The sequence below is a fragment of the Acomys minous genome (assembly GCF_964271855.1).
Source record: "Acomys minous genome assembly, chromosome: 6".
Lineage (NCBI taxonomy): Eukaryota > Metazoa > Chordata > Mammalia > Rodentia > Muridae > Acomys > Acomys minous.
In genome coordinates this window covers 104,389,794-104,417,314 of record NC_140487.1, presented here as the reverse complement: position 1 = coordinate 104,417,314, position 27,521 = coordinate 104,389,794, and the positions used below count along the sequence as shown (strand labels likewise).

General features: G+C 49.0%; 1 protein-coding gene across 3 annotated transcripts in view; it reads right to left on the bottom strand.

The window, feature by feature from the left end:
• Positions 1–27,521, bottom strand: part of CSMD2 (CUB and Sushi multiple domains 2) — a 573,432-nt gene that overhangs the window by 7,457 nt on the left and 538,454 nt on the right. For 2 of the 3 annotated variants that reach the window (XM_084784630.1, XM_084784632.1), the window contains 12 exons: positions 23,599–23,772; positions 20,263–20,445; positions 14,731–14,907; positions 13,354–13,533; positions 12,955–13,128; positions 11,035–11,208; positions 10,685–10,758; positions 8,782–8,893; positions 8,098–8,277; positions 6,051–6,116; positions 3,187–3,348; positions 805–917 (listed from right to left, as the gene is read on the bottom strand). In XM_084784630.1, coding sequence (XP_084640756.1) covers positions 805–917; positions 3,187–3,348; positions 6,051–6,116; positions 8,098–8,277; positions 8,782–8,893; positions 10,685–10,758; positions 11,035–11,208; positions 12,955–13,128; positions 13,354–13,533; positions 14,731–14,907; positions 20,263–20,445; positions 23,599–23,772 — 1,769 coding nt within the window. The remainder of the gene's footprint in view (positions 1–804; positions 918–3,186; positions 3,349–6,050; positions 6,117–8,097; positions 8,278–8,781; positions 8,894–10,684; positions 10,759–11,034; positions 11,209–12,954; positions 13,129–13,353; positions 13,534–14,730; positions 14,908–20,262; positions 20,446–23,598; positions 23,773–27,521) is intronic. The other variant, XM_084784631.1, reaches the window with a different exon arrangement.

The following is a 27,521-nucleotide window of genomic DNA, read 5'->3' as shown; positions in this document are numbered from 1 at the left end:
GGACCCCAAATGGTTGCCAGCTGCTCCTGGCTGCACAGTTTTCTCTTCACCCTCCCCCTGACCTGAGCTCCTCAGTCCAGGTGCCTTCCTCCAGTCTCATCTTCTCCTATCTGGTGACCCTCCCAGTCTAGCTGAGTCAGTTGTTCCTTCTCTCCTCCTGGCACTACCGAAGCGGTTATTCCCTCTCAGCTTTGGGACTGCTGCTAAGACTGGTACCAGATACCCAAGGTATCCACAGACACCCTGGGCACATCAGGGAGCTGCCTACAGGCCCCAGCCCCTGGAGAAGCCACATAGTTCTCCTAATGGGTTTGCAAAGCCGACTCTGTCAGCCACAGCGCTCCGCCAGCTAGTCCTGCCCTCAGCTCTGCTACCCCAGACCATTGGGCTGCTTGCTCTTCTTCCGTTCTCTCTTCCCTCTAGGGATCAAAGACAGCGACGTACGGGTTGGGTTGGGTGACGTCATGCTCGACCCTTCTCCCACTGTGAAGTCAGAGGTACGAGCACAAGAGCATCACTACGGTCTGCCTGCACTGTGACCTTCATTCGCATGCCCTGACCCCTGGTTCTTGCTCCCTGCTCTGATAGCAGAGCTCACGCATTCCTCGCAGACATGGTAACGCTTGCCTCCGAGCCTTCAAGCCTCCATTAGCTGAACTCCCTGTATCCTAGTCCTGGTTTCAAGACTCTCCTGAGGCTTCCATGTGATCTCAGGAGTACTCAAGTCCTGTCCTTTCTCTGTCTGCAATCTGGGAACAGGGGGTGGGGTACAAGGCTTGGCAAAGGCCAATTTGCTGCACTTACATGGCCGTCTAATGCCCAGTGGTCATCTTTGAACTTGTTTACAAAGCTCTCCACAGGCCCCGTGACCTGGTAGACCTGAAGCAGGAGGCGAAAATCTTCCTTTTTATAATTTCCTAGAGAAAGAAAATAGGTTATACGTGAAACTCCGTGAAATTTCTCAGAACGCACATCTGTGGGCGTGGAAGGCATGGGTGTCTGTGTGAAACGTCCATATGGGCACTGGTGGAAATGTCCTCTGCACACTTATTGGTGCATAAGCCCAGTGCGTGTGTTTGTATGTGGTTGAAGAGGGAGCGTGTGTAAGAATGTGAAGATACATGTTTATAACTGAATTAATAGCTAAAGACCATGATTCGGTTTTTATATGTATGAGCAAAGGTATAATTTTTGTTGGACTGGCAAGATGGTTCAGTGGGGAAAGGCACCTGCTGCCAAGCCGAATGACCCGAGTGCCATCCCTAAGATCTGCAGGGAAGAAGGAGAAAAACTTACTCCTGAAAGTTGACCTCCAATGTCCACACACATGTTGTGACATGTGCACATGCACACACAAATAAGTAAATGAACAAATAAATAAATTTAAATGTTTTAAAAAGAAGTATACTTTTTGGATTTTGATCTGACCATGAATGCATAGGAATGTTTCTAAGTCCATGGGCACAGCACAGCAGACACACATGTGGGAGCTTGTTTTTTATTATTTATCTATTTATTTTTATTATTTTTGTTTTTTTTTTCAAGACAGGGTTTCTCTGTGTAGCCTTGGCTGTCCTGGACTCACACTGTAGACCAGGCTGGCCTCGAACTCACAGGGATCCACCTGCCTCTGCCTCCTCAGTGCTGGGATTAAAGGTGTATGCCACCAACCACCTGGCTGAGTGTGTCTTTTGCTAAAGAAAATGAGTGAATAGGATTGTGTGTGTGTGTGTATGATTTCATGTGGACTGTGTGTATGTTAATTCATTCATTCATTTATTAATTCATCTATCCATCTATCTATCTATCTATCTATCTATCTATCTATCTATCTATCCAAGAAACATTTATTTTCTGATTAATGTTGAAACCTGAGCAAACTTTAAGAAGTGCAGAGGTTCTTGAAAAATAAAAAGATCTTTTCTGGTCTTAATAGTTACCATGGTAACTTACCACAGTGCCTCAGAAAGACACACAACTTTAAAGTGATGATAAAAAAAGAAATAGCTGCTGCGAATGCTTTTCTGTGATGTGCTTTCTTTCCTATGAATATACTCTTTTTACTTTAAAACTTGGAGGTCCAATATATTCTGAGGGTTATATTCACTTCTAAACTGACATTTGTTTTAAATTTCACTTACCATCATTAAAGTGTGTGTGTGTGTGCACTCATACATGTGCCTGTGTGTTTGTATGTGTGCATGTATGTGTGCACATGTGTGTGGGTGTTAGTGAAGACCAGAAGGAGCTGCCTTCATGTGGGGACTGGGAACCAAACTTGGGCCTTCTACAAGAGCAGCAAGTGCTCTTAACCGCTGAGCCATCTCCCCAGCCCCCAAACTGGCATATTTTATCCTGGAGATGAGATATGATGAAACTACTTAGATTTTATTCTGGGGGAGATGCTCTGTTTCTAGCTCTTTGTAATATAAATATAATTCTAAAGTGAACATTGTTGATAATCTTAAAATTTTAAACTTTCTCTGTTTCAATTTCACATGGAAGAGCTGACTAGTGGACACATCGATTTTCAAGGCTCTTGTTAGGACCTGCCCAGCCTTCCCTGTAACTAGTTGGACATTGTGTGCTCTGTCACTACTGAGGCAGAACATCATTAAGGCTTATACCATGATGGACTTGGTAGGAAGTAACATTTTGTGTTTGCTTTTCTCTTTCTGATTATGGTTGAAAAGTATTTTTTATTTAGTTTGTCTATCTGTCTGTCTGTCTATCTATCTATCTATCTATCTATCAATCTATTTTCAAGACAGGGTTTCTCTGTGTAGCCTTGGCTGTCCTGGACTCACTCTGTAAACCAGGCTGGCCTCGAACTCACATCGATCTGCCTGCCTCTGCCTCCTGAGTGCTGGGATCAAAGGCATGAGCCACTATACCTGGCCCTTTTCTCTAGTTTATTGACAGCACTAGGACACTGGGAGTTCTCTGTTCTACCTTTGACTCAGTCTTCACGCTGTTCCTCTTTTCTTTGAAAGAGTTCTTCATGTGTCTGAGTTTCTATGGCTGTCACTAGTCCATGGGTAAGATGAATAAACACCCTTCTTCCCTGGTTGGCAGGCCAGTCCAAGCCCCACCTGACCCTGTGATGCAGTGGCATGGATTTGTCCTGGCTGAGGTCACACCTGCCACAACTGTGCCTGCCCTGCTTTCACATGGCTGCCTCCTTACCTGCCAAGTGCAGTTCCACCCCACTGTGGTCGATCATGGTGGCGTTGACCTTGCTGGTGGCTACCTGGAAGCCGGTCACTTTAAGCATGGCTGGCTGCTTCTTCCCCTGGTACTCATAGGCCCCTTTCCACAAGGAATTCTTGGAGAACACATCCCCTGGAACTGGAGGGAATGAGGAACGTGTAAGATAGACTTTGGATGTCGCTGGGACAGCCATGGACAGACAGATAGCCTGATGACTGATCCCAGCTTACACACGGAGACTCTTTTTTCCTGAGTATCTGATGTGTGTGTGTGTGGGGGGGGGGGGATGGTAGGGTTCTTTGGTGTATAATCCTCTCATGTCTTAGAATGGACGGGTAGAGGGAACTGAGACAGACATACTGAAGAGATGTCTGTATGTCCACGTTCATTGCAACTAATCGCAGCAGCCAAATTATGACAACCGTAGTATCCGTGGGTGGACGAGTAAAGAAAATGGACCCAGTAACAAATTACCACTCATCCCTATAGAAGGCAAATCCTTTCCCCTGTGATAACATGGGCGGACTTGGGGGAGGACACGACGCTGCGTGAGATAAGCCAGAGGCGGGAAGATTATTCTACCACTTACAGACCAAGCTACAATGTCAAACGTTAGAGAATGGGCAGAAATGGGGTGTGTGTGTGTGTGGGGGGGGGTAGATTCCTGGTCAAAGGGGACAAAGTTTCGGCTGGGCAGGAGGGACATTAGTGATCTTCTACCGCCCAGTGCTGTGGCTACAGTTCATCCTAACATATACTGCATATTTCAGATGTGCTTAAAGAGTTCTGAGTAAGGTGATGTATTTAGTTAAGAAGCTTCGTGTGATTATATTATAACGTATGCACACGGCATGCCTTCACATTGTGCCTCATAAATGTGTGCCTATGTGCCGGTTAAGAGTGAAATATAAGTGCATTTGCTTCTATGTGGTTGTTAAGTCAGAGATGACTAAGCTACTATTCGTGGAACCACTTATGAATAGAGTAAGGGGCTAGACCTAGGGGGAAAAACAGAATAGATAGTTATGGATGGATGTGGGGAGGGGTAGGGGGAGTGGGAACGGCAGGATCAAGTGAGGAGGGGAAGAGGAGATGGGGGGGGAATGTGGGGAGAGAAAACTAAAATTAAAGGCCATTTGAGGGATAGTAGGTAAATCTGACACAATAGAAGTATCTCAAAGTCCATACATATACGAAGGCGATCTAAGTGAAATTTCCCAATAATGGACAAGACAGAGCCCCAACCAGCCATCTCTTGTCACCAAATGAGGCTTCCAGTACTGGGAGGTGTTGGTCAAATGGGTCTCATTGGAATCCTCAAATAAACCCCGGCTGTTGCCAAGACTATAGGTTGTACCCCGTAATGATTAAGGCACCATTGCTGAAGACAACACGACACAGCTCATTGGACATAGGGAAGTCGAGCAAGTGCCTACATTGAGCCTTTATCTGTTATGTGCCGGCTTCACCGAATCCAGGAGACCAGCTTCCTCCCTTGCGGGCTGCAGTTCCATTCTGCAAGGGGGGGGGACATTTCACCTCCCTCATCAGGGTCATCCTTGGGCTTAAATGCTGCATTTAAATGTTTGAATGCTCCAACACTGCAAATAATGCTACACGGTGTGGGTGCATAGGAGCCCCTGGCTAGGGTGCTATTAAACCATTCGTCTTTGTAGAAACGCTCTTAGGCGGTGGTTCTTAGCCTGTGTGCCTCAGTCCCTTTGGAGGTGGCATATCAGACATCCTGCACATCAGATGCTTACAGTAGGATTCATAGCAGTAGCAAAGTTACAGTTATAAAGAGCAGCAATGAAATAATGTTATGGTTGGGGGTCACCACGAGATGAGGAACTGAACCGTATTGAAGGGTCGCAGCATTAGGAAGGCTGAGAACCGCTGGCCCGAGGCCAACCTCTCCCTCCCTATCATACCTGGCAGTACTTAACTGACACGTAAGAGGTGACGTCAACAGACAAAATGGCCTCTGTACTGAACCTATAACGCATGCCAATGTGTTTGGATCTGGACTGTTCCCCCCAAAGCCTACTATTAAAGCTTAGTGCTCCAGCTGGCACTCTTGGAAGGGGGTGGGAGGTTTTAGGTCAATGGGGCTTGATGTTGAAAGGAATTGTGGGGCCCCAGCCCCTTTATCTTCCCGTTTCTCTTGCACGCAGCTGTGAGGTGAATGGGCTTTCCCTACAATAGGCTCCCACCGTGATGTGGTGTCTATACTGCCTCACCACCAACATCCAAACTCCAGGGCCAACAAGTCATGGATGGAACACCAGAACCATGAATTAAAATGAACTTTCTGTCTTCATAATTTGATTAAGATATTTGGTACAGCGGTGGAAAGCTAAAAGGCATGGTAGATGAAAGTAGAAGGTCCCAAATAGGACATCAGAGTTTGTAATAATTTTCATTGGTCAAGCTGCACCTGTGGTGGTGTGTCCGATTCTAGACGCGACACTCTTAAAGAGACAGTACCTGTCTTAAAGAGATTCAAGGAGCTTCCTGAACAGGACCTGAGTCTCTGGGGTTCGTGACTGCACACTGGTGGGTGCTGTACCACGGAGGGCTGTAGTGCCCAGTGGTTCTGGAGCGCAGGGACCCAGTCTCTCTTCTAAGGGACCATGGCTTTCTCTCTGCTGTGGGTTTTCATTAAGGCTCGCTAACTCCCGAGGTGAGCCTGCCTCAGGAGTCAGCAGGGAGCTGACTTGTTGCCTGTGGAAGGTTTCCATTCCTTCCCACTGGCCATGGGAGCTGTGTGCCCGAAGCTGGCTAACTGCGTAGCAGAGGCAGCACCGGTTTCATGAGCCAGCGATCTGGACTCTGCCTACCTGAGGCTTGGGTGAGCGGAGGCTCCCGGGCAGTGTTGATGGGTCTCCCGCTCGGCCGGACCTCTGCTGGGGAAAGGGAATGGGGGTGGAGGAAAGAGGGTTAGCATCTGGCACAGTGATGGCCGCCTGCCTGAGGTTAGGTGAGCGTGCTCTCTGAGACCTTGCACGGGACTCCTTTCCTCCCGGGACGGTGACAGTCTGGGGGATGTCACAGACCCATCTCAGAAAAGCGCAATGCACAGAGACAAGTGAAGGAGTCAAACACGCCAGTTACTGGAGTATCAGACGGTAGTGAGACAGTTAAGAGCAACTGACACTAGAACCATCTGACGCGGCAATCTCACTCCCGGGTCCGTACCCACAGGAACTGAAACGCGTACGCTGGCGCTGAGCCTCGTGCCCGAGTTCACTGCAGCACTGTTCACGGTGCCCAGGACACACAGTCAACCTATCTGTCCATCGCTTGTGTGAACACACATACCACACACTGCATGTAATACACACACACACACACACACACACACACACCATGTACTCCGCATGTACACGCGCACACACGTGGATACACATACCGTGTAACACAGACATACACACCATACCATACACTACACAGCTCATACACTATACCACAATCTATACACACATACTACAGACACACACCTCACACTATGCCACACACACCTCATACCACATACTACCCACACACATCCCACACGATGTACCACGCACATCCCACACCATGCATCCCAGACACACAGCCCACACTATATATATCACATACACACATACTGTATATCATATACGAACACGCTTCATACCATATATAACATATACATACCGCAGATCATGCACACACACTTTATACAATATCACCCCCCCCACACACAGACAGAAAAGCGGACACAAACAGCGTACCATATATCCTCACACCTCTCTCACACGTACAACTCACACCGTATACTGCACACACATCACTCCGTATATATCACAACATAGCGTATACCTCCCACACCATCTCTCTCTCAGCCCACACCATACACCACACACACATATACCAAATATCAGACCTTCCCAGCACACACCCCATGCTCCCCACCACCACACCATATGCCCCCACCACAAACACATACCACACCATACACCACACCTGACTTTCTCCAGGATGTCTTGCCTGGCTCCTGCCCTCCCCTTTAGTGGCCTTCTTCCTCCGCACTCCCAGCATTCAGTGCATCTCTTGGCTCCTCAAGGGGTCATCACACTGACCAGCGTTTCTCTCAAATGTTCATTATTACTGTGTCTTCCACATGTGGTGGTGACACAGTACATGGTGACACGTTAACGTGACAATGGCATTTTAAAATACCAGCTGTGTCGGGAGAGTAGAGGCTGCAGAAAGCTACATCAAGGTTAACGCACAGAAGAAGCCAGGCGGCAGAGAGAGACTAGAAGCCTTCCCTGCCTGGGCTTCGCACACCCAGAAGAGCATGGGCAAGAAGAGCCTCCCTTCACAGTCAAGCGCGGACAGGCGGGTGCTGTGCACATGGCCTGCAAAGGGCCCTCCTTGGTGCTGGTGGCCTGTGCTTTGGGATTTTTCTCCCAGCTCTCTACCTCATACCTATCCTGACAGAGATTTTTCTTTCTCCCTAAATTGTCTTTATTCCCACTACTACCCTTAGGGGCCTGGAGACTCTGGCAGGTGCCCCCGGGGGCACAGCTCATGCCTGTAACATGGTAACATGCCTTAGCGTGAATTCCTTTAGGACAGAGTTGTGTCTTTCACACTAAGCACCCCATACTCAGGACAGGCGTGACAGGGTGACAATAAGACCGACTGGAGGAGGGGATAAAAATACGCATTCTCCCAGTCTGGTAGGAGGAGCAGGGCAGGATGGTGTGTGCTTGCCTAAGTGACGGCAGGCGGCGGGTTCAACGTGAACTTGTCAAGTGGTCTCTTCCGTCAGTCAGGGGCAGGGTTTGTCCTCCTCCTGGCCCTATTGCGGTGCCTGCCGGCCCCCTGCCTCCCCAGCTTCCACCAGGCCTCACTCACCCAGGCAGATGGGAGGTTTGCCTGTCCAGCTGCCGTCGGCTTTGCAGGTACGGTGTTCGGAGCCACCCCTGAGGGAGAAGCCCTCTTGGCACGAGTAGATGAGCGTGTATCCCATAGACGGCAGGTCCAGGGCCCCGACGTTGGCGTGTGTGGGCGTCTCTGGCTGCTTGCAGTGGTGGGCTACAGGAGAGCAAAGGCGGGGTCAGGCCTGAGGGGGCGGGGTCAGGCCTGAGGAGGCTGGGGTTTGAATATTATGCGACAGGTACATTTGAGGGGGGCCTCTCCTCCACTCCCTGTTCCAACTCTGCTCTTTCCTACCTGGCTCCCCCTCCTTCACCTCTTCGCAAGCCCACACTCAAGGTCTCTAGGAACATTCTAGCACGATGGCTTAGCCAGTCGCAGGGAAGCTCAATCTGCAACACTGAGAAGGTGACCCACCGCCTGTGGTTCCCGTGACCCCGCCCCTCCACAGTTCTTAGTTCTCACCGGCCCTGGAAAGCTGCTTCTTTGCTAAGGTATAGGGATGACCTTCGGGTGCCAGAAAGGCTTTTGTGTAGAAACATCTGTGAGGCCCCGACAGGCAAACGCTAGAGAGATCAACGCTGATCCCGAAGGGAACGTATCGCACTACTCCTAGCCTGAGACAGTGGGTGAAGTGTGGGGCCAGGTGAAGGTGGCACTCACGGACACAGTCAGGCGGGGTTCCACTCCAGGTCAGGTTGGGAAGGCAGGTCCTGGTGGTGGAGCCCTGAAGCAGGTAACCTTTCTGACAACGGAAGAGCACCGTGCTCCCAACCTGCAGCAAGGACAGAAGGGCCCCGTGTCAGCTTCCAGCTGGCAGTGCGGCACAGGCTACCAGTCCCTCCCTTCCTTCCCGGGAGAGAACGTCCAACTCGGGCTGTTGCCTCTGTTGGCACCAGGAAGCTCCTCTGCCTGCCTGAGTCCTATTGGTCCTTCGGGACTAACTGAAAGTATGCCTTGTGACCAGATCGGTGCCCTTACTGGGTGTGTCACACTATTAAGGTACGCAGAACCAGAAGACCCACTTTCTCCTTGAATGGAACACTAAACCCCAGTCTCCCTGAGCTTAAAGGGACAGTGGCTGCTGTCCCAGAATGACACCAGAAACCCATGACATTCAAATGTGATGGTGGAGCTGAAAGGCTTTATAAGAGGTGAAGAATTGTGCGAAGTTAAACAATTACCTCTGGGCCCCCTTTTTTTCTATGAGACTCCGCATTCTACGAGTTGGTGGCCTGCCCCCTTTACAGATGTGGAGAATCCGTGCTTTGGGAAACCATTTCAGAACTGCTGGCCTCTTCCTTGCTTCTCCCTGTTTGCCTGTGTCCCCACCTTTGCCCTCCAAGAGTCGCTGGCTGTCTGGCTCCACTGGCCTCTTCTGTCTATTTGGCTTAACGGGCAGGTCAGTTTCCCACAATGCAACTCAGACTGTAGCATCTACCAGCCCCACTGTTCGTGGGTCCTCACAGGGGCAAGCTCAGATCCATGGCAGGGCTCTTCAGTTCACCGCTTTCCTCCACAGCCGACTCTTACGCCTCCTCATTTGGTTCAACAAATTGGGCGTCTTTATCTGCCTAGTTGGCCAAACCAAAAAACTCCCCAAGCTAAGCCTGATTCCGCCCTGTCCCCCATCCTGTAGGGGGCCTCTGGGCTCTGGGGAAGCACAAGATGAACAGTGCATCCTGAAGGCCCCATCACCTCAACTCTCCTACTGTGCTGTCCCCGGCCCCTTTCCGCCCAGTCATGACAGCAGCGGCCTCCTTGACTGCCTCCTTCACGCTTCTGTTTTGAACCTCTGGGTTTTCTGTCCTTGACTCAGAAAGCCCGAGCGGAATTTGAAATAGTGGTTTGGAGTCGTGGCCTTTATTTATTTATTTATTTATTTTACTTTTATTTATTTTTTATTAATTCATCCATATCACATCTCAATAGTTATCCCATCCCTTGTATCCTCCCATGCCTCGCTCCCTCCTGCTTTTGCCCCTACTCTCTTCCCCTATGACTGTGACTGAGTCATTGCCTTTAATGACAGAATAAAATCGAGGATATGGACATTGGCCTCGGGCCCAGCAAGATGCCTATGCCTTTGTCTTGGCTAAAGTTATGACCTGATGCCGGGTGATCATACAAGCCGGGGGCTGCAACGCCATGACCACAGGGGACTCCTCTATAAGCTCCCTCCCTGCCACATCCCTCAGCTCCTCTCTGGCAATGGCTATCTTGAATATATATTGTATGCGGATGGCAAGGCCTCTGGCTGATAGCTCATGCTTAGCCCTGGTTGGCTGCCACTTCTCAAACGAGCTCTGTCTGTGGCTGGAGTGTGGGTGTCTTGCTTGTTTTGGTATTTCCACAAACATGCTGCCCTAACTGGGAAATATTCATGGCTCCATCCACTGCCATGTCAGCCTGGCTGGTGCACACCAGCACCTTCCATTTCTGAAGGATGCTCCATGGAGCATTTCCTTCCTCCGAGGTCTCCCACTCTCCCTGTGCCGCTCTCGGGGCCTCTGGCGCTGACAGTGGCAGGGAAGGATAGAAGATAAGGCTGATTTGAACTCTTTACCTGGTAGCCCTGGGAGCTGTTCTGTATCCCGAACTGCGGCATGCCGGGATCTGCGCATGTGGTCAGCGTGGGATCTGGATGACCCAAACAAAGAAGCAGAGCACAGGGTCACTGGCGCTGTCACTGCCCACCTTTTGATCTAGAGGCCAAGGCAAGAGACCACAGCTGCCTCCTGACCCCACCCACCTTCCGTGCTTTCCACAGGAGCCCGAGCTGACATCGCAGCATTCCCTAGTGCATTAGTTCTCGCCACCCCCCACGCTGCTCCAAGAAGCTCAGAGAAGGACTCCTCCCGGCAACCACCTAACACGGCCGCCCACCAGCCAGGCCGCCACCGCCAGCCTTCTCACCTATGCAGCTGGGCTGTGTGCCACTCCACGTCCCATCTGACTGGCAAAACCTCCGTGGGGAGCCCACCAGCACCAGAGGGGGAAGGCAGGAGTAGGAGACAGATGACCTGTAGGAGAAGCCACGGTCTTCTCTCCTCCCTCGAGGCGGGACCCCTGGATCTCCGCAGAACACAGCTGGAAAGATAAAGGAGAAAGGTGGGCCCAGGATGCTTTCTAGAATCTCATTTTCTTCATCCTCTTCCCCTGCCTAGCTTCCTCCTCCCCCCTATTTTCCTCTGGGTTCACTTGAACCCTGGAAACACGGGCATGCCTGGGTAAGTGCTCTTACTCAGGTAAGAGGACCTGAGTTTTGTTCTCAGTAACCAGATCAGGGGGTTCACAGCTACCAGCAACCCCAGCTCCAGGGGATCCAATGTCCTCTTCTGGCCTACACACACACACACACACACACACACACACACACACACACACACACACACCTTAAAAAAACATTAAAATGCTGGTGTACAGATCAGTGTGTACTGATAGACAAAGGTGGCTTGGAAAGTGGAAAGTGTTGGTGATCTGCCAACAAATATAGGTCACACATAAATAATGTGTGAGGATCCAATACCATTGATAAGAACGTGAACATATATCATTATAATTATGGCTATGTTTGGGAAATTTTATTTTATTTTAATAGAGTACTGTGTGTGTGTGTAGGTAGGGGCATATGGAAACCAGAGGACAACATGAGTTATCCTTTAGGCGCTGTCCACCTTGTTTTCTGGGGCAGGGTCTCTCATTGGCTAAGTGTGCTAAGCTGGCTGACCAGCAAGCCCAACGGTCTGTCTGTCTCTGCCTCCTGTATGCTGGCATTATGAGTGCCTGCTGCCACACTCAGCTTTTTGTTTTAAAAAATGTGGGCTCTGGGGGATGAAACTCAGGTTCCCACACTTACAAGACAACTGCTTTGCTGACTGAATTTTCCCCCCACAGCTACTGCATGTTGTTTGTTTGTTTTGTGCATGTGCGGGGGATGGAACCCCGAATATCATCCATGCTATGCATGCGCTTTGCTACTGAGATACACCCCCAGCCTCCATCTTGATGATTTAAAGGCAAGGCAGATCTTTGTTTCAGGGGGGGGCAAAGCAAAGTTGAGCCCAGACAACCCCGAGGCTGTGACGTGGCACACAATCTCCCTGGAGTCATTAGAGCATCAGAATTCTTGAGGTGCGGACCATAAGCAAAGTACCTGTGTACTTTTCTGAGCTACTGATCCCAAGCATGGCAGAAATTCCTAAAGCAAAGTAGGATTTCACAGGTACCTACAGTGGCCAGGGCATATAGATTGTTCCAGAGGAATAACAGTAGGAAGGAAACCGGTAAACCCTACTCTTGTGTGCAGCATGAAGATGCAATCTACTTTCTAGATCTTGCCCATGGGTGCATCTGGAATCCCGCAGCCCCACTTCTCTGGGCACCCATGGAACCTGAGTCCTAGAATGGACTGGAAGTCACCATAACGCATCCGGGCCAGGCGGATAATGGAGAGTTTCTCTGTTGAAAACTGTAGTCCGCCAGACATCTTTTCTAGGAAGAGAGACATGCTTATGGCATGGGATGGCCTCACATCCTTGGGTATTGTCCCACACGGTGAATAACCCTTTGGGTCAGGGGACACTGCTGTTGTCTGTGACTTCAGACAGTGTCTAACTTCAGGCCTCCATTAAAATATTCTCAATTTTTTCCTTCAAATTTCCCTCCCACTTTAATGGTGTCTTGATACAGATCTTGGCTACAGATTCTTTCCATAGAGAGTACTGGTATATGCGTGCGTGTGTGTGTGTGTGTATGTGTATGTGCACACGCGAGTGTACATGTGCACTCATGCCATCATGGAGGCTCCGCCTAAGGCCCTTGGAGGTCACTCACGGAAACACTGGGGCAGCTCTCCGGTCCAGGATCCATTTCCCTCGCAGGTGAGCACAGCGGGCAGGGAGAGCTGGTACCCCTCCAGGCAGGCGTAACTCACACTGGAGCCCCACATGAAGTCAGACCCCACCACTTTCCCGTTTGGGATGAGCTGAGGAGGTTTGCACAGAATAGCTGTGGGGAGACCAGAGAAGGCTGAGTTCTGGGGGTGTCCAGGGAAAGCAAGCTTGATTACTGTCATAACTACCACCGGCTGGCTACCCTGTACATCTTCACCTTGCCTACCTCCGCTATGATGCCGCCCCTCCCTTCTGGATGTCCAAGGCTAATGCCTACTTGTGTATCTTCTTTGTCCCTCCCCCACCCACCCCCATCCACATCCTCAGCATCCGGATGTACCTTTGCAAACTGGCTTGGTACCATTCCACGTCCGGTCCTTGGTGCAGCTCAGCACAGATACTCTGTGTGATTCCATCATGTAGCCAGGGACACACTGGTATGTCACAGTTTTGTTGTACCTGAAGTCATTGCCCAGCCTGATGCCATTGGCTGGTATCCCGGGGTCCCCACAGTTGATGACTGGAGTAAGAGAGACATAGCACAGTTCACTCCTAGCCCAGACCTTGTGTCTCCTTGGCATCTCAGACCGTCTCCATCACCCCCTACACCCACCCAAGAAGGAACTGTCAGACCAGCCGAGCCCTGGGCACCACTGGGCAAAGACAAATTTCCCCGGATCATCTGACCCACAGGCCTACTGTCCATGCCTATACTATGCCATCCAATCACACCACGGCAGACCATTTCCTCTGAGAGGAAGAACCACAGGATACCCCTTGACCCAACGTAACTGAGGTCCTGGGCAAGGAGAGTTTCTAGATGGAAGAACTTAAGACATATTCGTTAATGGGTCAGAAGACAGCTTGCCCCGGGATGCAGCATATCCCAGGCTCGTCATCCTGGGATGCCTTTTCTGGCTGGGATGGCACAGTGTCTTAGGGCCTATGCAACGACCTAGTCTCTGTTATGAGAGGGGGTATGACTGGCCATCTGTGACAGGATTTCAGACGGAGTCTGAACCCACAGGGTTGACTTTGAAAGGGAGAAATCTCAGAGTCATTCAGCCTGTCTCTTCTGTCCACCTGGGTCCCCCGGTACCTGAATTTCTAAGGAAAGGGGTCTGGGGTGTCTTGAGAGGGGCAAGGAAGGGGAGCTATGCAGATGTAATGTTCAGGAGCTGGACTGGGGTGGAGACGGGTCTGAGGCAGGGAAAGGCATAGAAGTGGCGGGTGGTGGCAGCTGCAAAGTGGAGAGAGTGTGACTGAGCCCTGAGCTTTGTCCTGAAAGGAAAAGGAAAGCTCAAGGCATGGGCTACAGCATGGATAATGGCTGATGTATTTTTATCAACACCTTGAACCTCAACTGTCATATATAAAAAGTGGGGTTCAGGGCTACTGTCCCTGCTCACGCCATCCTTGAGCATGTCCACAACAGCATCTTGCACTATGGTCATCTTTTTACTAAAAGCCACTTACTCAGAGAGTAAGTTCCCACAGCTACCTCATAGGGCTGTGGTGAGACTCCAGCAACCTGTACATGGAAAATGAAGCACTTAGCTCCATGGTTGCCGCACAGAACATGCTCAAGGGCACGGAGGCTGCTCAAGTGGTTCCCACGCTAATCATTTTTCCCCAGACTGCCACTGACAGCTTTTTTCAGCAGGGAGGGGCTGGGTGGTGTGAGCTACCACTGGCCCAGGGGTCTTGGTGCTCTCACCTGTGCACTCGGGGTCGCTGCCTGTCCAGGTGCCATTGACAGAGCAGTGCCGGCTGAGCAGGCCCGTGGCATAGTAGCCTTCGCGACACTCGTAGACGATGGAACTGGAGAAGCCCAGACCATCACTGAACACGACTCTTGCGTTGCTTGGTGTTCCGGGGTTCCCACAGGAGATCACTGGCAGAGCAAAAGAGCGTGTAAATTGCCCAGAAGCAAAACTGCCAGAGTTGAAGACCCACATGGAACCCTGAAGATGCAGACACAGCTCATGGTGCTTTTGTATCTGATTGTCTCACTTACAGAAAGGATGGTTAGACCTATATATGATTTTTACTTCTAAAATTATTTTCATTTGTGTGTGTGTGCATGTTCCTGTGTACACGTATACCTGTGAACCTGTGTATGGAGGCTAAAGGTTGGTATCAGGTGTCTTACTTGATCACTTTCCACATTATTATTATTATTATTATTATTATTATTATTATTATTATTATTATTATTATTTCTCTGTATTGCCCTGGCTATCCTGGACTCACTATATAGACTAGGCTGGACTCAAACTCACAGAGATCTGCCTGCCTCTGCCTCCCTGAGTGATGGGGTCACAGGCCTGTGCCACTGTGCCTGGCTCCACCTTATATTTTTTGAGTCAGGGTCTCTCACTGGATCTTGGGTTCATCAATTTGGCTAGCCAGCTGGGGAGCTCAACTGTCTCCTGTCTCCTCCTTCCTCCAGCACTAAGGCTAGAAACACAAGCCACCATGCCTGCTCTTGAGCATGTGCTGAGGACCAGAACTCATGTCCACATGCTTGCCCAGCAGACAGCTTACTGAGCATCTTCCTAGCCCTGATTCTATGTTCCCACTGTCTGCAATAATATTTACGCAAGGCTTCTTCTAGGAACTTCTAGGTACTTCTCCAGGATGCTGGCTACTGGGACTCTTGATCTGGTTGCTCTTTTATTTTTAAATTTTATCTATCTATCTATCTATTTCTTTCTTTCTTTTTTTTTTTTTGAGACAGGGTTTCTCTGTGTAGCCTTGGCTGTCCTGGACTCGCTTTGTAGACCAGGCTAGTCTTGAACTCACAGTGATCCATCTGCCTCTGCCTCCCAAGTGCTGGGATTAAAGACGTGCTCACCACTGCCTGACCTTCATCTATCTATTTATTATCTATCTATCTATCTATCTATCTATCTATCTATCTTTATTTTAAATAAGATTATTTTCATACAACATATTCTGCTCATGGTTTCCCCTCCTTCATCTCCCACATCTTTCCTGACTCCTCATCATCCCAATTCCACACCGTCTTCCTCTCCATGGTTGATATGTTCTCTGGGCTTTGGTCCCCATGGAAAGGGAAGTTTAAAGCAGGAGAGAAAGAAGCTGGAAGTGAGAACTCTGCGACTGAGTCAGCACAGCTCTAGCCCTCAGCAGCGGATATTGGCTTAGCTTGTAACACAGTTCATAAAGAAAGGTTGGCACAATGCTGGACTTCTTTTTTCCTCATTTAAAAAAATTAGGAATTAGAATAATATGTTTTGCTTCCTAGCATCCGTCAAAGGTGAGTTTACTTAGGAACACGTGGACTCCTGGGCTTAAATATTTAGTGTGTTAGCGTCCACTGCTGTTGACATCCTGTTGGCATCTGAGTTGTCCCACTTGGCTATGCAGAGCCTCTTGAGGATGGTTCCTGGGTTTCCTTCACATGACCCCATTTATCCTTGGTGGCTTCCTTGCTGGGGAGATGGGATACCTCAGGTATATCTTGTATATTCTCTGACCCAGCTCTGCAACCATTGCTCCAAAGAACCTGGACCCGTTTAATGGAGAACAGGTTTAGAGGCCACAATGTGAGTGCTAAGTTTCCTCACTGTGGCCACACGGTCATTGATTCTTGACGTTTGGGCTGCATAGATATCTTTTTTTAATTGAAAGTACATATGTCAAGAGCATATAGTGACACTGTTAGTCCAACTCTGAGGTTAAGAATTTGCCATAACTTCCTTTAAAGCAGCTTAAAAAAAAAAGAATCTTGCATATGTGTGTATAAGGTATATGTGCACATGTGTGTGCAAACAGATGTATGTGTCCCTTGCATTCCTGCAGAAGCCAGAGGACAACGATGGGTGTCCTGATCTATCATTCACGGTCTTATTTTTTTTGCCACAGGGCCTTTCGCTGAACCTGGAGCTAGGGTGGTGGCCAAGAAAGCCATAGCACTGTTCCTTTCTCTGCCCCCTGAAACACTGGAGGCAGTGTTCTGAAATCGTGGGTGCTGGGGATTTGAACTCAGCTCTTTATACTGTGTCACAGGTGCTCCTACTGTGAAGCCACCTCCTTGGCCCCTACTTCTTTATTTTTATATGCTGAAAGTCTTGGCTCTTGATGACAATAAATACTTGCTATTCGTTTTGTCTGCCTATTTTGTGTTTCATACGCAATAGCTTTGGAATGATAATGTCAACACTGTTTCTTTTGGGAACCAGGCAACCCAGGGCTTTTCCCAAGGCCCTGACATATGGGGAAAGAACATAGATCCTTGTCTAAAGCCAGGGGCAGGCTTGGCAAGATCAGTAATGGCCTGGGCCGAGACCTTGAGGGAACCCCAACTTCATCCTATGAACGCAACTCTTCTCCCCTAGGGACATGGTTCTCAGATCCACTGACCTCTGACTCCTGTGACACACTTGAGATGTGCTGTGTTCCCTTTGTGTACTATAGCTCGATTAGTTTCCTGATGACTCTGGCCCCTTTCCCCCTTGAAAACAGTATATAAAATCCTGTATGTCTTAATAAACTTGTTTGGTGTATGACAGCTTGTGTAGGACCTCTTGACTCTAACTTTACTGTATTCTTTACTTTTTGACCCCTGGTCCTTCCTCTGAGAGACCTGTTACTGATCTGCTTGCTTGCTGGTCCAAGGCAGTTTTAATACCCTGATGGCTGAAATAGTTTGAGAATTCCTTGCAGCTCTCTTTGTCTTTGGGATATAAAACCATGGCCAAATCCCACTTGAGCAGAGGGTTAAAATAATTATCTGAATTATGAATTCACCAACTTGCTATGTTATTAGAGTCACTTGTGCCCACTAGGGTTTTTATAAAGAGAGTGTATAATTCTAATAGTTGATTTGATTTTGTAGTGATAATCAACACTTATGCAGCCCCAGAGTAAAGTCTACAAGTGATGTTGGTACCATGAGGACAGCGGATAGGCCCTGTCTTCCATTCATCCAACTAATGTTTGTGCTGTTGAGGTGCCTGAGATACAGTGAGCAAGTTATGCTCCCTGCACTTAAGGAGATTAAGTCTGTTCTTTTTGGGGTGTGTGTGTCTGTGTGTAGTGCATGCATGTGGATGTGCAGGTGTCAGCACCCATGCATGTGTGCTCAGAGCCTGGAGGAAAATGTCAGGATTCTATCACTTTCTTTTTAAGATGTATTTATTTATTTTTATTCTATCTGCATGTGTGCCTGCATCCTCCGAAGAGGGCACCAGATCTCATTTTAGATGGTTATGAGTCACCATGTGATTGCTGGGAATTGAACTCAGGACCTTTGGAAGAACAACCAGTGATCTTAACCTCTGAACCATTTCTCCAGACCTGAGTCTATCACTTTCTTTTTATTTTTTGATCTTTTATGTTTCTGAGTCTATCACTTTCAACCTTTACGCTTTGAGATGGGGTCTCCCTGAACTGGAAACTTGATGTTTTGGTGTGGCTTGCTGTCCATCCAGCTCTTAGGATCCACCTGGCTCCTTTCCCAATGCTGTGGTTACAGGCACTCAAAATCATGCCTTGCTTTTTATACAGTGCTGGGGATTTGAACTCATGCCTTCAAGCTTGCAGAGCAAATGCTTGTACTCACTAAGCCACCCCCAGGCCTCAAGTCTGTTCTTAAGAAATCCACACATTAAACATGAATTAAAATAATATCATAAGCATTTTGGTTGAAGGAAGAAAACACCAATTGTCGGGATTGATAATCAGAATTTGAGAAGAACCCAGACAGTGACGAGAGTCGTGCATGTTTGCACACCCCCCACATTCACTGCCAGCCCAAACTCTTAATTGACAAATTGTTGACCAGACCCCTATTAATGTGGCTGACTCTACCCTAGGATCTGAATGTCATCAAAAGAGCTGCAAGCCACCGGGGTGTTTAAGAAAACACTAAACTCTCCCCGGCATTTTCCTGGTATCCCTCACCTCTCTTAGGGATATAACTAAAACATTCTACAGAATCCAAATGACATCTCAAGAAAGGAGACCTGGACTCCTCACCTAGCTCTTCAGGAACATTCCACCTCAGCTTCCAGCTCCTGGTCGGCCGGCTGCCTCTTCTCCCTTCAGCACTCTCCCCCTGGGACCAGTTCTCTGGTGGCTTTTGGTCTGATCCTAGGATCTGTGGATTCTACCAATTTCCCACTGTTTCCTACTCTATCGATGAACCCACTCCTTCCTTGGTCAGCTTAATGCCATTTATCATAACCATTGCCTAGCTGCCTCTTTCCTCTGCCCCGCCCCTTTGCCGCTATCTGCCAACCACTGTCTTGACTGTCTGGTGAAGCCTCACTCCTAACTGTGCCTGCATCATGTGCTGTGTGGCCATGGCATGTGCCCCTGTGCCACCTTCCCACATAATTAATTCACATCATCTCTTGTACCTCATTCAACGAGAGAGAGAGAGAGAAAGAGAGAGAGAGAGAGAGACAGACAGACAGACAGACAGACATGGTGACAGTTGCCAAAAAGATGGATTGCAGAAGTTTAGGAGTAGTTTTTCCCTTATTGACACTGTCTTATAAGACATCACTGAGGCCCAGATTACATCCTTAAGTTGAATTTATATTTCTTTTGGTGCTCCGAGGGGTCAGCATTGGTCTGCAAGCTCCTGGGTTGACCCAGGTGCATATCTCAGTCTATACGGTTGCTATAACACAACACCATAGGCCAGGCAGCTCTTAAACACTGGCGATTCACTTTTCTGGGTTGGAGGCTGGGAGGCCCAAGGTGAAGAGACCCCTAGACTCCATGTCTGGCAAGAATCTGCCATCTGAGATGGCTGGTGGCACCTCACTGCGTCCCCATACAGCAGGAAGGGCGGGGTGCTCCCTGGGTCCTTTTCACAAGAGCTTGACGTGAGGGCGTTACCCTCATGACCTGGCCCCTCCCCCGAGGACCCATTATCTTGGTGATCAGAGCTCAACTTATATGAATTGGAGGAGGATGAATTAATTCTGACCATGCAGTGGGTCTGTTCTGGTCACTGATGCGTCTCAATACAGACCATAACATTTAGCACATGGTCACTGAATTAAACTACAGGGACAGTCAATAGTCCCTGGGCCATCTTATCCTTTTTTTTTTTAGTTGAGGGGGAGCATATTTATCTTTGGATTACTAATAACAACGGGCATGTGCTGTCTGCTGCTGTTCAGTCTACAGGGGTGGACATTTGGGGCTTGAGAGGGAGCAGGACGGCTGAGGCAGGGCAGGGGAGAAGCAGAAGGGTCACACACACTACCTCCACACTCAGGCTGCGTCCCGCTCCATGAGCTGTTGGCTTGGCACGTTCGCTCTGACGACCCCCGGAGCACGTGGCCAGCTTCACAACTGAACCGCATTAGACTGCCTGAGGCAAAGCTGTCCCCTAGCCGGATGCCATGGGCTGGTATCCCTGGGTCACCGCAAACTCCTGTGCTGGTTCCTGTAAAAGCAGATCACAGCAAACAATGACAGGCTTTTATTGTTTGTTAGTTTGTTTTTCCATGGATGCAAACGGAACAGAGGTCTGGGGGAAGATAAGGAGGAAGCAACAAACCCTGTGGATGATGGGCCGTGTCGAGCCCACAGTGTCCGCGCAAACAACAACTTAAGCGTTTAGAGGGTGAGGTGAGAGAGGGCAGAGGACAGGAGACAGAGCCATAGAACTTTGTGCCTGTGGAAACCAGGCTCCGTGTTATAGAGACACACTACAGGGCCCCATACAGCAGGAAGACGGCAGAATAAGTGGCTCTCCCTTACTGCTCAGCACGCAGAACACACAGCTCTGAAGTCCTTGGGAGCCACATAGGAAGGGCAGCTTATGCCAGGCTAGACCTCCAATGGGCCAGGCTGCCTCACCTCCTCCCACACCTGCCGGCCAGTGGTGTCCTTTCCATTCTCAGCTTCATTCTTGTCTCAGCTTAGATGCTCAGCATCCCTCCTGCCCCCAACCTCCCAAACAGTCCCTTCCTCCTAATCTCTCCAAGTTTAACAATCACTGATCTTGAACAGTCATTTGATGCCCCCTCCCTTTGTTTTTCCCTGTAAGAACAGCTCTTGAGGGAATTCCTGTGCTGATGGGATAAAACCCAAACTCTTTACCATGGTTTTACCTTCCAACAGCTCAGCCTGAACTCGATCCTGGCCTTTTTTAAATTTTCTATTACTTTAAATTTTGTCTGTCTGTCTGTCTGGTGTGTGTGTGTGTGTGTGTGTGTGTGTTGTGTGTGTATATATACACAAGAGAGAGTTTGTACACTTGCACACATACACAAACTCACACAATGAGCCATGGCATGTGTGCTAATTTTGTGTCAACTTGACAGAGTTTAGAGGAGGGAACCTAAATTGAAAAAACACCTCCATAAGATTGGGCTTTGGGTAAGCCTATAGAGCATTTTCTTAATCAGTTATTGATCTGGGAGGGCCCAGCCCCTTGTGGGTGGTGCCATTCCTAGGCTTGTGGTCCTGGGTTCTAGGAAAAAAAAAAAACAGGCTGAGCAAATTATGGAGCGAGTAAGTCAGTAAATAAGCAGCACCCCTCCATGGCTTCTGCGTCAGTTCCTGCCTCCAGGTTCCTGCCCTGTTTCAGTTCCTGCCCTAGCTTTCCTCAATGTTGGACTACAGTGTGGAAGTGACAACATGTATGTGGGATCAGAGGACAATTCAAAGGCACCAATTCTCTCCTTCCACCATGAGCTCCAGGGATTGAACTCAGGCTGTCAGGCTTGGTGACAAGCACCTTTACCCACAGAGTCATCAGTTACCTTTAAAGTTTCGTATAATAAGAATTGGGTCCATATGATGTTTTGATGCATATGCTGTCTGTGCTCCTACCATGAAGAAATGGTAACTATTTGGGGTGATTAATCCTGGTGTTTTAGTTGAGGAGTCATTAATTTTTCACACAGGCTAACTATGGCTTGAAACCTCATCACCCCATTTTTTGTCCTGGGCCTCTTTGTATGCTACACTCTCTCATTTATCTGGCTCTTGACATTTATAGGCACTCTCAAGAGAGTGCTGAAGGACCCAGGTAGTGAGAGAGAGCAGACAACATGAGTCAGAGCCATGGGACCAGGCATCTAGGGAGCCAGGCTCTGAGTTCTAAAGAGACACTGCAGAGCCAGCGGAGGAGGAAGATGTCAGAATAAGCGGTTTGTCAGGAGATAAAAATTCCAACTTCAGGGACATCTGCACTCTCATAAATGCATGTGTAAGCACTGGATGGTAGCATTCGAAACTAGTCTTGGTTTGCTGGAGCAGAGATGTTTTAGTCATAACTCTGTCATCCTTTACCCTGGATGGCTCTTTCACTCTGAGCCATAGAATTATTTTTTAAGTCTGAGGAATATGAGGTAACCTTTTGTTCCTCATCCCCCCTCAAAGAATGAGGCTCCTTCAAACGACAATTTAACAGCTAGAGGCAGCACCACAGTAAGCAGGTATGAGCTCTCTAGCTCCAGGCTTTTTCTAGCAGGGAGCCTATCTCTGTGCTGTATGGGGATCTACGACGGAAAACTGCACCGTGGGGGCAAACAGAGGAGGGTGACTCTGTACTGAAAAGGTACATCAGCAAAGATGGTGAGACCTGAAATGGGCCTTGGACTGTCTTCGAGTTCAAAATTTGGAATCCTTGAATGTGTTCTTTCTCTCTCCTTCCTTCCCTCCCAACCTCCCTCCTTCCCTCCCTCCCTCTCTCTCTCTCTCCTTTTTTTTTCCCTTCAAGACATGATTTCTCTATATATCCTTAGTTACACTGGAACTCAGTCTGTAGACCAGGCTAGCTTTGAACTCTGCCTGCCCCTCCCTCCCAAGTGCTGGGATTAAAGCCATGTGCCAAAGGTGTGCGCCATCCATGAATGTGTTATTTCTTGTTTTGTTTTGTGAGACAGAGTTTCTCTGTGTAACAGCCCTGGCTATCCTGGACTCACTTTGTAGGCCAGGCTGGCCTCAAACTCACAGAGATCTACCTGCCTCTGCCTCCCGAGCGCTGGGATTACAGGCATGTGCCACCACTGAATGTGTTATTTCTTAAACACACACAGGAGACACCTCTGCAAAAGACAACAGGCATACGCTTCAGTCGGGAAGGCTTTTTTTTTTTTTTCCACTTAGTTTTCTGGACAAGAATGAACTCTAACACTTTCTAGCTTCCCCTGGCACAATGCCAGAGAAGGAAGCGATTCTCTGGGCTAGAATAAATCCACACTGCCATACTGTGCCCAAGAGGATGACTGTGCTAGCGGGCAGGAAGTTCTTGAAGGCTCTTTTTTTTTTTTCTTAATGTCCTACTTGGCACTTCTCGTTCCATGGAGAACAAAGATGCCCAGAGTAGATCAAACACACTTTAAGAACATTCATCTTCCTGGAGAAAGTCTAGAGGGACGTGCTGTGTGCAAACAGGATCATGGAAGAGGTGGGCGAATGCATGGCTACCCCCTTTGCCTCTTTTGAAAGCCCCTTTTTTCTGGAGCTTGCTCTTGTGGAAGATGGGCTACAGGCTCCTACGTGGTATTGCCTTCCTGCTCGTGGGCCATGCTCCCAGCAGCCAGCGCTCCTCCAGCCTCTGCGCACCATACTCCACACTCCATACCTGAGCAGTGGGGGAGGGAGCCTGTCCAGTGTCCATCCAGTCCACACATGCGGGTGGCATTCCCCACCAGAGTCCGCTTGCCCGTGCAGCTGTAACGTACGACAGCCCCCACTATGTAGCTGTCTCCAGACATCTGGGCATGAGGTGGAGAGCCAGGATGGCCACAGGACACCACTGTGGGAAGAAAGCAGACGTCTGAGTGGCTCTGTTGGGGATGGGCCACCATCACTCCACACGTGCGCATTGTGGGAAGTGAGGAAGGGGGAGGAAACCTTGATATTTATGGGAGTGACCCTCCTGCCGGCTTATGCATCGGTGGACAAAGCCTGCCCACTTTCACCACACTGTTTCTGAATTGGAAGCCAATACTAATACCTATATGACACATAGTAGGTGTGCAGCCTGCCCACTTCACCACACTGTTTCTGAATTGGAAGCCAATACTAATACCTATATGACACATAGTAGGTGTGCAGCCTGCCCACTTCACCACACTGTTTCTGAATTGGAAGCCAAGACTAATACCTATATGACACATAGTAGGTGTGCAGCCTGCCCACTTCCCACCATGTCTGAATTGGAAGCCAAGATTAATACCTATATGACACATTAGTAGGTGTGCAGCCTGCCCACTTCACACCATGTCTGAATTGGAAGCCAAGATTAATACCTCTATGACACATAGTAGGTGTGCAGCCTGCCCACTTCACACCATTTCTGAATTGGAAGCACAGATTAATGTCTAGGTAGCACATAGTAGGTATGCAGTAATGTCAGTTCCCTGTCTTGTCTCTTATGCTCATCTCTCCCTGTTTCCTCCCTGCCATAGGGTAGACCCAGTATATGCCTGAGCAGAAAGGTGACACACACAGAACACCAGGGTGGATGAGGAGCCATCCTTCAGGGCTGCTTTCATTGGTTCCTCATTCGCAGTCTTAAAGTTGCCAACATGCCCCCTCAGTCTGCAAATTCCTTTCCCTGAAACATCAAAGAGGAACCACGAAGACCAGTGACAAGCTTAAGATGCCAGACTTGACACACACAGGTTAGGGCGCCAGCACTGGGCTTAGCTTCCCCATTTATAGCCCAAAACCTTTCTTAGTCAACACAGGTTTATTGAATGTCTCTTAAGTGCTAGGTGCCTGTCTATGTGTCTGGGGAATAAAGTTCATGCACCCTTAGATCTTACAATGGGGAAGGAAGAGAGAGAGAGAGAGAGAGAGAGAGAGAGAGAGAGAGAGAGAGAGAGAGAGAGAGGGGGGAGTAAAGGGCTGGAGAGATGGCTCAGCAGTTAAGAGCACTGGCTGATCTTCCAGAGGTCCTGAGTTCAATCCCAGGCCACCACATGCTGGCTCACAACCATCTGGAATGTGATCTGATGCCCTCTTCTTTAAAACGAAGTAAATAAATAGCGGTGTTAGGATAAGAAACAAAGCCTAGAAAAGGCAGGGGCATTCTGAGGCAAGCCGAGGGGCATGCTTTTAAATAGAGTGGACAAGGATGGTCTCTCTGAGATGACAGGACAGGGTGAGGGGTAAGAACATCAAGGAAGGGACCCAAGGTGTACAGGCCCAAGGCTATAGGAGCTTGGTGTGTGTCTTAGCTGTTTTTCTTGTTTTTATGACCAAATATCTGCCAAGGAGCAACTTGAGGAAATAGGGCTTACTTTGGTTCAGTTTGACGACATACAGCCCGCCATGGCGGGGAAGGCGTGGAGGCAGGAGTGAGAGGCGGTTGGTCATACTGTGTCTGAAGTCAAGAGAGTGGACAGGGAGTGGGACTGGATTGTAAAGCACCACGGTCTGTCTGTAGTCAGTGACCTGCTTTCTGTAGGGAGGGTCCATCTCTTAAAGCTCTCACAACGTTCCCTAGCAGCGCCACTAGCTGGAGACTCTGTGCTGAAACCCGTGAGCCTGTACAGGTCTTTTCATATTAAAATCGCAGCAGTGTGTAGAGCAGTGGTCCTCAACCTTCCTAATGCTGCACCCCTTAATACAGTTCCTCATGTTGTGCTGACCCACCCCCAACCATAAAACTATTTTCATTGCTACTTCATAACTAATTTTGCTACTGGTATGAGTTATAATACAAATATCTGATTTGCAGGATTGTGGTATGTGACCCTCTGTGAAAGGGTCGTTGGGCCCACAAAGGGCTCGCGACCCACAGGCTGAGAACTGCTGGTATGGGTGAGTCAGGGAAGAGTGGAAGATGACATGAGGGTAGGGCCCTGGGAGCCGGGTCACGGCGTAACAGCTGATTTTATTCTGTGCATGATAGGAAACCACCAGAGGGACATGGCTTGGTGTGCACTACAACAGGACCACACTGGCTGCTCTGTGGAGGAAGGACTGGGGTGAGGCCGCCATGAAGCTGTCTCAATGGTTCCAGACATAATTGTGGCTCTGGTTGAATCCTGGGGTGGGGTAGGAGAATCTCCATTGTCGTAACAGCTTATATCCAAACAGGGCCCAAGGCGAGACACTGATGGTGAGGACAGCGGATCAGAGGACCCCCCTTCTTACGATGAGAAGCCACCAAAATTTGAAGCCTGGCTGACACACCATATGCATGCAGCTGTCTATTTAAAAGTCCAAATAACTTATACATGGGGCTGGATGGCCGCGTCAGGGTCCTCAGGCAAGGGACACGTGGGCAGTGAAGAGTGGCACCAGTCTCCGATTACACAGAGGAACAAGGGGCTGTGAAAAAGTCACATGATTTGGCTGCTCACAACAGGTGTATGACTTGCAAAGGCAGGTACACTGGTGATGGCCACTGCTCAATAGCTTTCCAGGACTGCAACTTTGCCTCTATTAGAAAGACAGGGAGCTGGGCCGTGGTGGCGCACGCCTTTAATCCCAGCACTTGGGAGGCAGAGGCAGGTGGATCTTTGTGAGTTCAAGGCCAGCCTGGTCTACAAATCAAGTCCAGGACAGTCAAGGCTATACAGAGAAACCCTGTCTCAAAAAACCAAAACCAAAACCAGAACCAAAAAAAAAAAAAAAAAAAAAAAAAAAAAAAAAAAAAAGATGGGAAACAGTAAGCCACATGATACCCCAGCAGCAGCAAGAATGCAGAGACCCAAGGGCACAGCTCATTCCTAAGATGGTGAGGCTGGCAACTGGCATTATCCCTGTAACTTTTCCCAACAGTACTTAATGCAGCTGTCACTTACAGGGTAGTCTCATGTACTAGACAGTAAACAGTGCTCTGGATTTGCCCAGGCAGTCTTTGCACAACCCTGTGAGATGGTTACCCCCATCATTTTGGAAGCGGAAGAAGCCTTAGCTCTGGGAGGGTACTGGACATCCCCGCAAGCTCCGTGGCTTGTTCAGAGCCAATGATGATGTCAGCATCCAAGCTGATCTGCATACTGGCATCCAGACTGACCAGCAGTTTTGCTTCAGTCCTCCTGAGGAAAGGGGGTGCATGTCTTATGTGATGGCTAAAATTGGTTGTCAACATGGCAAGATCTAGAACCTCCTAGAAGACAAGCCTCTGGCCATAAAGTTCCTGGACTGGGTTAAGTGAAGTAGAAAAACCCATTTTAACTGTGCGTGGTACCACTCTTGGGCCTAGGGTCCTGGATGAAACAGAAAAGGAGAAACTGGGTTGAACAGGTGCATCTGCCCCTCTCTGCTTCCTTACTGTGGATGCAGCACAAGCAGATGCCCGAGACTCCTGCCACCAGGATGTCCTCGCCACAGTGAACTGTGCCCTCAGGCTGTGCTTTTGTCACATGGTTTGTCACTGCAACAAGAAAGGTGACTAAAACACGGTGTCTTTCTGGAAAAGCCAGAAAGGGTTAAAAACGGAGATTTGCCAGCGGCCCAGCTGCACAGCCAGCTCTGAAGGGACGGGTGTTCAAAGGCTTCATGGGCTCATGGTGGTACCTACTGGAAACAGACAGATCTACTTAC